This window comes from Narcine bancroftii, chromosome 4 (genome assembly GCF_036971445.1).
Source record: "Narcine bancroftii isolate sNarBan1 chromosome 4, sNarBan1.hap1, whole genome shotgun sequence".
Taxonomy (NCBI): Eukaryota; Metazoa; Chordata; class Chondrichthyes; order Torpediniformes; family Narcinidae; genus Narcine; species Narcine bancroftii.
The window spans coordinates 191,843,866-191,856,534 of NC_091472.1; the positions used below are offsets into that span (position 1 = coordinate 191,843,866).

The 12,669-nt window shown below is 37.3% G+C and overlaps 1 protein-coding gene across 3 annotated transcripts in view; it reads right to left on the reverse strand.

The window, feature by feature from the left end:
* tbc1d10ab (TBC1 domain family, member 10Ab) overlaps positions 1–12,669 on the reverse strand; it is an 83,817-nt gene that overhangs the window by 20,224 nt on the left and 50,924 nt on the right. For all 3 annotated transcript variants that reach the window (XM_069933393.1, XM_069933392.1, XM_069933390.1), the window contains exons 3-4: positions 7,448–7,555; positions 318–424 (exon numbers count right to left, since the gene is read on the reverse strand). In XM_069933393.1, coding sequence (XP_069789494.1) covers positions 318–424; positions 7,448–7,555 — 215 coding nt within the window. The remainder of the gene's footprint in view (positions 1–317; positions 425–7,447; positions 7,556–12,669) is intronic.

The window sequence follows — 12,669 nt, forward strand, 5'->3', positions numbered from 1 at the left end:
AATGGTTCTCTATAAATGTGCTGTGACTTGTGTGTGACCCTGTACTAACCCACAGCCAACTTACTAAGAATACAGATACAATATTTTAACTCTATAATTTACTAAAATATTTTAATAGAAGAAATATAGTTTAACATTGATGGTCAACACAAATCCATTACAAAACTGCCTAGTGAACTACTTGCTGTCAGCCAGATTAACTCTTAGATTTTCTAGGTGATGTACTAAAGATGGAAAGTTTCGTTTAGTGTCCACAAAATTGTAAGAATTTTACTTTTCATTTAACAATGACTGAATACGAAAGGGATCATGCATACCCATGGCCTCCTCGAGCAATAAACATCTCATGGAAAGGAAACTGACGATGTAGGTCCCTTTCTATGACATCAAGCCATTTTGGATCTCCAGGTGATTGGTCCATCTCCTAAATGAGCAACCAGATCAACAAACTTCATATTTTAGTTACTTGATACAGTAGAAAATTCAGAAAATTTGTCTAAATGCATTAAAAATTTAACACAAAAACAATATTAATAAAACAGAGTTGTACTTAAGGAAATTTTAGATGGTTAAAAAATACAATCATATCCATTGACCATATTTTCGTTCCATATTATTTAGTGCCTTTTATACAACAAAAGCAAAAGCTGAATCAAAAAGATTGTTTTTAAATAATTATTCCCAAAGGAGACCATTTTTCCCTTTCTACACCAATTTTTTTTCTTGAAAACTTTTTTGAAAACAATATTAAAATATTGATCCTTTCCTCATCCTCTGTCCACAATAAACACCAGTAGCCAGATTTCTTGAAACAAGATGCCGAAGTCCACAAGACTCAAAAACATCAACATGATCTTTTTGGGTGGAGGAGTCACGTGATGGAGTAGTGGCCGGACGGTGAACTCCAGCCCTCTCCAGAAAAGTCGGGAAAAACAAGAGAAAATACAAAGGTACAGAAATACAAGTTAAAGAAAAGTGAGTATAAAGGTGGAAAGAAGATGGAGACAAAAGGAGAAAAATCAAAATCAACGGAAAGAAGAGAGGAAGAGAAGACAACGGAGGAAAAAGGTGAAGGCCTTACCTGTCCGAAGAGGCCCGCTGTGGAGAGAAGACCCCACTACCTCAGGTCGGTAGAAAGAGAACTACAACAATGGCTCACAGAGCCGAGTAAAAGTGCGCAACCGCGCATGCGCGACTCCTCGCGCATGCGCGATGCGCATACAAAAAAAAACACCGACGGGAGGGGGGACCAGCTGGGGAGTCGATCTCCACAGCCGGCAACGACAGCTGCAGAACACCTGCAGCAAGAAGAGACCACAGAAGACAACAGAAACAAGAAAGAAGAGGAGGAAAGGGCAGCAAAGAAACAACAGATGGTCAACCTAGAGGAAGAAGAAGAGGAAGAGGAAGAGTACAGGGAAATAGAAGAAGAAAAGATAGGCAAGGTAAAGGAGGTACTTGCTCTTGTTAGAGGATACATGGAGTCATTTAAAGAATGGCAAACACAGGAATTCAATGATTTAAGAAGAAGAATAAACAACACAGAAAAGAAAATAAATAAAATGGATATGACCTTAACAGAAATGGGGAAAAAAATGGACAAGATGGAAGAACGGGCAATAGCAGCAGAAATGGAGGTAGAAGACTTAAAAAAGAAATTGGAGGAATCTAATAAAAAAACTAAAGAGACACAAGAATTACTAGCCCAAAAAATAGATATAATGGAAAATTATAACAGAAGAAATAACATAAAGATAGTGGGCCTTAAGGAAGATGTAGAAGGCAAGAATATGAGGGAGTTTATAAAAGAATGGATCCCTAAGGCCCTAGGATGTCCAGAACTACAGCAAGAAATGGAAATAGAAAGGGCACATAGAGCATTGGCCCCTAAACCACAACCACAACAAAAACCAAGATCTATTGTAGTAAAATTCCTAAGATATACTACAAGAGAAAAGGTACTGGAGAAGACAATGGAAAAAGTAAGAGAGGGCAACAAACCACTGGAGTATAAAGGGCAAAAAATCTTCATTTATCCAGATATAAGCTTTGAACTCCTAAAGAAGAGAAAAGAGTTCAATGCAGCAAAAGCGATTTTATGGAAGAAAGGATATAAATTTACACTGAAGCATCCTGCGGTATTGAAAATATTTATTCCAGGACAACAAAACAGACTATTCTCGGATCCAGAAGAAGCACGAAAATTTGCAGAACAATTACAAAAATAGACTGAGGGATGAAGACGGGTAATGAGAGCAAAAATTATCACGATTGATATGTATGTGGGTAAAGACAAAAATAGACTGAGGGATGAAGACGGGTAAGGAGGGTAAAAATGACCACGATTGATATGTATGCGGGTAAAGAGGTATAAGAGTGAATAGAGACAATGGGCATATGTGAAAGTATCTGTAATTAGAGGAAAACATAGAAAGTATAGACAAGAATTAATAAGGGAAGGTAATGGAATAGAGAGAATAAGGAGGGAACTAAAAGAGTGACCTTTGTGACATATAAAAAATGAAATCTTTTCTGGGGGGGGCTGGGTGGGGGGAAAAGAGCGGTCACTGCAAAATCAGTTGATGCTTGCGAGTGGATTCGCAAATCCAAATGGAGAGGGGAGATGTGGTTGTCCGACAAGGGATAAAGGGCAACTCAGGAGGGGAAGGGGAGATTGGGGATAAAGAAGATAGAAATAGGAGAATAAGGAAAATGTTGGATGTTGTAGGAATGTTGTCTGGTAAAGAGTTGAAGATAAGAAAACAGAAATGGAAAAGGAGGAAAGGTAATGATGGAAAAACGGAAAGAGAAGATAAACAAAATATAAAATGGCTACGCTGAACTATATGACTCTAAATATTAATGGAATACATAACCAAATTAAGAGGAAGAAACTACTAAATTTACTGAAAAAGGAAAAAATAGATATAGCATTTGTCCAAGAAACACATTTAACTGAATTGGAGCACAAGAAATTAAAGAGAGATTGGGTAGGACATGTAACAGCAGCATCGTATAATTCAAAAGCAAGAGGAGTGGCTATATTAATTAGCAAAAATGTGCCATTTAAAATAGAAGAGGAAATAATAGATCCAGCAGGGAGATATGTTATGATAAAATGTCAGATATATTCAGAGCTTTGGAATCTACTTAATATATATTCACCTAACGAAGAAGATCAAAAGTTTATGCAAGATATCTTTTTGAAGGTAGCTAATACGCAAGGGAACATACTAATAGGAGGGGATTTCAATCTGAATTTGGATCCAAATATGGATAAAACGGGGAAAAAAATTAACAGGAAGAACAAAGTAACCAAATTTATAATTAAATCAATGCAAGAAATGAAACTTGTGGACATATGGAGGAAACAAAACCCAAAAGAAAAGGAATACTCATACTACTCGACTAGACATAAAACATACTCAAGGATAGACCTATTCCTGTTATCAGCCCACATACAAGGAAGAGTTAGGAAAACGGAATATAAAGCTAGACTATTATCGGACCACTCACCCCTGTTATTGGCAATAGAGCTAGAAGACATCCCTCCAAGAATGTATAGATGGAGATTAAACCCCATGCTACTTAAAAGACAGGATTTTAGAGAATTTATTGAAAAACAATTAAAAATGTACTTTGAAGTAAATACGGAATCAGTGGAAGATAAGTTTATACTATGGGACGCAATGAAAGCATTCATTAGAGGGCAAATAATAAGTTATGCAACCAAGATGAAGAAGGACTATAATCAGGAAACAGAGCAGTTGGAAAGGGAAATAATAAACATAGAAAAAAAATTAGCAATAAAGGAAGATACAACCAAAAGAAGAGAATTGGCGGATAAAAAAATAAAATATGAAACATTACAAACATATAAGGTGGAGAAGAATATAATGAAGACAAAACAGAAATATTATGAACTAGGGGAAAAAACACACAAAATCCTAGCATGGCAGCTTAAGACAGAGCAAACTAAGAAAATGGTATTGGCAACAAGGAAAAAAGACAAACAAATTACATATAATCCAAAAGAAATTAAGGAAAACTTCAGAGAATTCTATGAACAATTATACCGAACCGAAAACGAAGGGAAAGAAGGGAAAATTGATGAATTTTTGACTAAAATTGAACTATCAAAACTACAAATAGAGGAACAAAATAAATTAACAGAACCATTTGGAACAGTAGAAATACAAGAGATAATAAAAAATTTACCAAATAATAAGACACCAGGAGAGGATGGACTCCCAATAGAATTCTACAAAACATTTAAAGACCTAATAATACCGCCCCTCCTGGATGTAATCAACCAGATTGATGAGACACAAAACTTACCAGATTCATGTAAAACAGCAATAATTACAGTGATACTAAAACAAGGGAAAGATCCACTCTCACCAGCGTCATATAGACCAATATCTTTGCTAAACACAGATTATAAGATAATAGCTAAACTATTAGCGAACAGATTAGCAGAACAGGTACCGAAAATGGTAAATTTAGACCAAACTGGATTTATCAAAAAAAGACGCACAACAGACAATATTTGTAAATTTATTAACTTAATTCATGCAGTAGAAGGAAATAAAGCACCGGCAGTAGCAGTTGCTTTAGACGCAGAGAAGGCCTTCGACAGAGTAGAATGGAATTACTTGTTCAAAGTATTGCAAAAATTCAGTTTACCGGAGAAGTATATTAATTGGATTAAAGCATTATATAAGGGACCGTTAGCGAAAGTGACAGTAAATGGACATGTATCAAAGCAATTTAACTTAAGCAGGTCAACGCGGCAGGGAGGCCCACTATCACCATTATTGTTTGCGCTAGCTATAGAACCACTAGCAGAATCGATAAGAAGAGATAATAATATAAAAGGAATAAAAATAAAAGACAGGGAATATAAAATCAGTCTGTTTGCGGATGATGTGATAGTGTACTTAACAGAACCAGAACTAGCAATAAAAGAACTATATAAGAAATTGAAGGAATATGGAGAAGTGTCGGGATACAAGATAAACGTAAATAAAAGTGAAGCAATGCCTATGAATAACGCGGATTTCTCAAAATTTAAGGAGGAATCCCCATTCAGATGGCAAACGCAGGCAATAAGATACCTAGGTGTGCAAATAAACAAAAATCTAGGCCAATTATATAAACTCAATTACAATCCACTAATGAAAAAATTACAGGACGATTTAGAGCATTGGAAAGAGCTACCACTAACACTGATAGGAAGGATAAACTGTATTAAAATGAACATTTTTCCAAGGATACTATACTTATTTCAGGCATTGCCAATACAACTGACAGAAAAATTCTTCAAAGAGTTAAAGAAAATAATAAGGAGATTTTTATGGAGAGGGGGGAAACCGAGGATAGCACTAGATAAATTAACAGAATGGTATAAACAAGGAGGCTTACAATTGCCAAACTTCAAAAATTATTATAGAGCCGCACAATTAAGATACCTATCAGATTTTTATCAAACAAGGGAAAAACCAGACTGGACGAGACTAGAATTAGATAAAATAGGGGAAAAGATACCTGAACACATATTATATAAATGGGACGAAAAATTGGTACAACATAGAACTTCTCCAGTATTACACCATCTCCTCAATATATGGAAGAAGATTCATGTAGAAAGAAATAAAATAAATTACCAAATACCAAAACTAATATTGACGCAAAATAAGCTACTCCCTTTTACAATAGACAACCTTGCCTTTAGAAAATGGGAAAAAAAAGGGATTAAAAGAATAGAAAATTGTTTTTCAGGAAGTAGATTCTTATCCTTTGAACAAATGAGAGATAAGTACAATATAACGGGAGATACAGCACTGGCATATTACCAACTGAGATCCTACTTGAAAGATAAATTAGGAAGCAACTTGAGTTTACCAGAGGGAAGTAACCTTGAATATGTGATTACAGATACAATGTTAATCAAAAGATTTATAAAAAATATGTATATTAAACTGCAAGAAAAGGAAAATGAGGAAACAAATGGTAAAACTAAACAAAAATGGGAACAAGATTTAAATATAAAGATAAAAAAGGAAACATGGGAGAAGCTATGCTCTGGAACGATGAGAAATACAATAAATACGAGGCTGCGTATGATACAATATAATTGGTTACACAGACTATACATTACACCGCAAAAGTTAAATAAATGGGACCCAACAGTATCTGATAGATGTTTTCGATGTAAAAAAGAAAAGGGAACAACAATTCATGCAATCTGGACATGTGAGAGAGTAGAAAAATTTTGGGATGATCTCAATCAGATATTAAATAAAATAACAGAAAACAATATACCAAAGAATCCAGAGATCTTTCTCCTAAGTAACATAAAAAATAAAGAATTTGGAATTGACTTGGAGGATGCACAAAAAAGATTTGTTAAGATAGCCCTAGCTGTAGCAAAAAAATGTATTATGTCAACCTGGAAATTGGAAGATAATTTGAAAATACAACAATGGTATATAGAAATGAATAAATGTATTCCATTAGAAAAAATAACATATAGTTTAAGAAATAATATTGAAATATTCGAACAAGTATGGGAGCCTTACATTAAATACAATAGCGAAAACCTACCGGGAACAAACATTACCTAAGTTGATGGAAGGAGAAGAGAAGAAAAGAATGGACTCAGTAGAATTTCTGGTGTATTTTTGTTGAATGACAACATTGTCTAACTGAATTAATGCAACCTAGATTGTATAACTAAAATGGATGAGAGGGGGGGGGGATGGGGGGGTGGCTTGGGAGGAGGGAGGGGGGAGGGAGAAAAAGTCACTGTAAATGTGTGGAAAAGAAAAAGTGTATATCATGGCTATTGTGATTTATGGTGTGAAAAATAAAAAATTTAAAAAAAAAAAAAAAAAAAAAAAACATGATCTTTTTAATCTGATATTAATGAATTGAAAAAGGGAGGGCGGAAATGGTAGTTTGCAGTAATTAAAATCAAGGTGGCATTTGAGGATCAGGACTGACAATAACAGCGGAGTGGGAGGTGGTGGTTCACAAAGAGCCATTATTACCAAGAAAACCTATCCATATAATATTGCTTGGATTCTCCTATGGGACTTTCAGATTTAGCAGGCTCTAATCTGGACAATAATTGATGTGGGGAACCGGGGAGGGGGGGAGGGGGTGGAGAGAAAGTGGTCCTATTTGGAATCACGGTAGTGTAACCTGAAAGGAATGAACATGAAGTGCCTCAGTCAGTCTGCCAGCTCTGAATGCCAAGGTTCATACAAATATAAGGAAGCTGCTTAAAGTACAAAACAGTGAGGTGGGGGCCATCTCCAGAGTCACAACCTTTGGGAAGGGTGCACATTCCATCTCAAAACAGACAGTGGTATAAAATCAACTGACCATTTTTAGATTACTGCTGTGAATACCAGCAAGCAATATATTTTCTGTTTATACTCACAACAAACTTCCCATGGTTCTGTTCCATTTTTACTTTACTCCCTGACAAGTACTGCCACGCTCGTCCACGCAGTGAAGGCGGAATTCCTTTCTGACACCGCAGTTTCACCTGTGTTGCAGAAACAGACAAAAACAGTTCAGAGTCAATTTTCTTTAAGCTATCAATACAAAGTTCAAATTTCTTGTACTTTTACTCAACTGTGTGAGCCTTTATATGTGGAGTGAGTGCATTCAATATTTTTGACCTGAGCTATTATTTCATAAAATCTTTTTATCATGCAAAAAAAAAAAGCCACTCTTTCTATCAAACCTACACCAACTTTTTAAACAAGACAAATCCAGTTGATTACTTCCACAAATTTCAAATCTTTCACTACCCTTAAAAACCTCAAGGTTCCATTTAAGTTTACTTTCTAGTACTTTTTAATTTCTGGTGATCTTAATCCTTACACTATTTATCACTTTAATGAGATCCCCTTTAATCTATTTAGACTAAAGTGCTTCAAGGCAAAATGTTACATTTAATATCATTCTTATTTTGTACCCCCATCAGTGCAAGGGTCTCATTTTAAAGCGAAGCCACCAAATTGGTGGCGTTAAAGATGTTGTTTAACTGGAAGTCAGCTGAAGAAAACTGAGGTCCTCCATCAGCCAGCTTCCCACAATGACTACCAGCCCCCCCACATCTCCATCGGGCACACAAAACTCAAAACAGTCAACCAGTTTACCTATCTCGGCTGCACCATTTCATCAGATGCAAGGATCAACAACGAGATAGACAACAGACTCGCCAAGGCAAATAGTGCCCTTGGAAGACTACACAAAAGAGTCTGGAAAAACAACCAACTGAAAACCTCACAAAGATTAGCATATACAGAGCTGTTGTCATACCCACACTCCTGTTCGGCTCCGAAGATGTCTCTACCGGCATCCCCTACGGATCCTAGAACGCTTCCACCAGCATTGTCTCCGCTCCATCCTCAACATTCATTGGAGCGACTTCATCCCCAACATCAAAGTACTCGAGATGGCAGAGGCCGACAGCAACGAATCCACGCTGCTGAAGATCCAACTACGCTGAGTAGGTCACACTCCAGAATGGAGGACCATCGCCTTCCCAAGATAGTGTTATATGGCGAGCTCTCCACTGGCCACCGAGACAGAGGTGCACCAAAGAGGTACAAGGACTGCCTAAAGAAATCTCTTGGTGCCTGCCACATTGACCACCACCAGTGGGCTGATATCGCCTCAAACTGTGCATCTTGGCGCCTCACAGTTTGGCGGGTAGCAACCTCCTTTGAAGAAGACCGCAGAGCCCACCTCACTGACAAAAGACAACGGAGGAAAAACCCAACACCCAACCCCAACCAACCAAATTTCCCCTGCAACCGTGTCTGCCTGTCCCGCATCGGACTTGTCAGCCACAAACGAGCCTGCAGCTGACGTGGACATTTACCTCTCCATAAATCTTCGTCTGCGAAGCCAAGCCAAATAAAAGACTTTATAAACTTGTGGCTAAGAATCCAGAAAGGTTTAAAAAAAAAATCAGTTGCAAAATCCAAGCCTCAGACACAGATATGCTGTTAACTCATTCTATTTGCGTCAGAGCTAAATTTACAATATTCATCCTCAGTATTACATTTCAATTTTTGCACAATTGCTTAACTGAATTTCCCCAAATGCAGTTGGTTGACCCACTCACATCCCTCTCCCCCTCTCCCCCTCTCCCCCACAGAAGAGAGACCACCCATCATGGGTGGAATTTGAACTGCACAAAGACGGAAGTGACAAATTTCATCTGGGCCGCCCAATAGTGATGTTTACACTTTGGGAGCTGCAAACCCCCCCCATATGGTTTTTCAAAATTAATCTTTCCATGGAGACACTGGCTAACCTACATTTCCAAAGAAACTTCCTATTTATTCAAATTTTGAAAAAACTTCTGTGGTAACAGTAATAGAAAAGTCTGATAAAGGTATTGTATGTAAGGAAATATATTCATTTTAATACTGTTAACTCTTCCAATCAAAGTTATCCATTTATTTAAGTCTTCCTCAACTTTTTTAAGCAAGAGGAGGTAATTCAATTTTTACAAATTTTTCAAGTCATTATCTACTTTGATTCCCAAATACTCAATCCCACTCTTTGGCCATCGAAATTGCATTTCTTTGACAATTTGTATAATCCCTATCAATTAATGGTATAATCTCATTCTTATCCCAATTTATTTTGTACCCAGAACCCATCCCATAATCTTCTAGCTGTAAATGCAACCTATGCAAAGTCATCTCCTGTTCTGTCAGATATATTAAAACATCATCTGAAAGGAGACTAATCTTATGTTCATCTTTGTCAACCCTAACCCCTTAATGTCTGGATCCCATCGAATGACTTCCACCAAAGATTCTACAGCCAATACGAAAAGAGCCGTAGATAATGGATATCCTCGTCTGCTAAAACTGGATAGTGGGAATGTTGGAGATTCTTGACCATTTTTAACAACTCTGACCTTAGGTTCATTATATAGGGCTTGAATCCAGTTTATAAAATTGACATCATCTAAATTTTTCCAATTCTTTAAAAAGAAAATCCCACTCTAATCTATCGAAGGCCTTGTCCATGTCCAAGGCAACTGCCACACTTAATTCACCTCTTTTCTAAGCCAAATGGATTATATTAAGTAAACTTGTTACATTACCCATTGATCGCCTTTTCTTAATAAATCCTGTTTGATCCTTATTTATCAATTTTGGCAAAAATTTTGCCAAACTGTTTGCCAAAGCTTTCGCTAAGGAAATCAGCCTATATGATGGATCCCTTTCTTTTTGGGGAATTACCATATTATTGCTGTTGGTATACCACATCTATTTCTGGTGGAAAGGAAGCATTATTAACAAAGTATATTTTGAATATTTGGTACAAATTGAATAATTTAATTGGATCAAAAGGTAAAATATCTCAAAACAAAATGTCCTTGACACAAAATAGATTAATTCCTTAACAATGGATACTAAAATTCTACATACATGGTCCCATAAAGGAATCAGATATGTGGAAGATTGTTATCTGCAAGGGCAACTAATGTCATTTGAACAGTTAAAAAATAAATATAGGATTTTTAATAATAGTCTTCTGTTATTTTCAATTAAGAGCTTTTTTCAGAGATGAATTAGAGCCGACCATGATGTTACCAGAGTGCAGTGAAATGGAGAATCTGATTCGAAAGAGGAAACACAAGAAACTTTACATCTGAACGTATTCCTTACTTCAGCTGGGCACTCCCAGGCGGGAATTATATAAATGAAAATAAAGATGGGTATCAGACTTGAATATTAGTATTGGTGATAAGAATTGGTCCATGTCAGGATTGCATGACCAATACAATTAATGCAAGATATAGATAGGTGCAATACAACTTTTTGCATCAGCTAGATCTTACCCTGCAGAAGTTGCACAAATTAAATTCTACTATTAGATAAATGTTTGAGAAGCAGTGAACCTTTTTACATTCCACCTGGTCATGAACTAAAGTGAAACCTGTCACATTTGTGGCCCGAAATGTGAAGTTAATAAAACATTAAACACAAATTTTAATCAGGTAAACTTCTCAGTGGCTTTATTCTCCCGTTTCCTTTGTTCTCCTGCTTGTGTTCTTATCTCTCTCTCATAACACGTGACTTCCGGTACATCTCATACATATTCATTATCATGACATCCCTCCTTTAATCAGAAATAAACTTTACCTTCACTTACCAATATCCCTCGGAAACTTACAAACATCGTAACTAATGTTAATACTATAACTCAACTACATAAAATTTACTTCCTACAGCACTCATACATGCACTGTATGATAGAAGATTAAATACTGTCCCAAAGTTCTTATTAAAACTATGGCACAAAGTCTTCGTATCGTTTGGGCGGTTTCTGGTTTCGTTTCGGCCTGCCTGCGATATTGTCGTCGCTTCTCGGTTGTTCACTCTCGGCGTCGGAAATACTGCTCGCCACGGCTTCGGGTGTTTCTGGCGTTCTAGTCACTTCATCTGGAGTGCTGGTAACTGCCTCTGGAACATCATCAGGTCTCTCAGTTTCAGCATCTCGTATTGGCCTTTCAACCTCTTCGCTCGATGCATCTCTGGACTGGTACCTTTTTACACCTGAGACATTTCTCTTATACAGGACTCCAGTCGGAGACTTGACTGTCACCATACTGCCACTTCTGGATACGACAGTATAGGGTTGATGGTAATAAGGTGTGTCTAGCTTACCACCAGTTTCATGCCTCACTAGAACATTATCTCCTGGCATGATGTCTGAGTACTTGGCTCCACGTTTCGAATCTGTGTACAGCTTTGCTGCACCTTTCTTTTCAGCATCATGGTCCCTCATCTCCTGGTCGCCTCGGATTTCCTTTACTTCTGGCATTTTTGTGCGGATTTTTCTCCCAAAAAATGCTTCTGCAGGACTTTTTCCAGTGGTTGCATGAGGCGTTGCTCGATAGACAGCCACATAAGATAGCAATGCTTCTCGCCAATTTTGTCCTTCTGCGTGTGCAATTCTCAATCGTTTTTCAATGGACTGATTTTGTCTCTCTACTTCTCCATTGGCTTGCGGCCATTTCGGAGTTACTTTATGATGGTGGATACCTGTGGTCCTCATGTATTCTGTAAATGTCTCTGAAATGAATTGTGGACCATTGTCAGAGTATAATGTAACAGGTAATCCATATCTTGCGAATATCTCTGTTAACGCTTGTACTGTTTTTTCAGTGGTTGTGGACTTCAACACCACGTACTCATAGTATCTGCTGTAGTAATCTATCACTACCATAATTGATTCACCCGTCGTTAAAGGTCCAAGAAAATCAACAGCTACGTCGATCCATGGTCCTGTCGGAAGTTGCGTACTCTGGATCGATTCTGGCGGATTACTCCTACTTGTAATTTGACATCCGTGACAAGTTTTAACAAATCTCTCTGCGTCTTTATCACAACCTGGCCACCATACCTTGGTCCTGAGGTTTTGCTTGGTATCAACAATACCTAGGTGTCCTTCATGCGCTAAGGATACGATCTTCGGTCTCAATCTTTGCGGAATCACCAATCTGCAACCTCTTAATACACACTGTCCGATGCAACAAAGTTCGTCTCTAATGGGAATGTAAGCCTTGTGAGTACACTTGTCCCATTGTCCACTCTGTATGCATTCTCTTACTTCCATGAG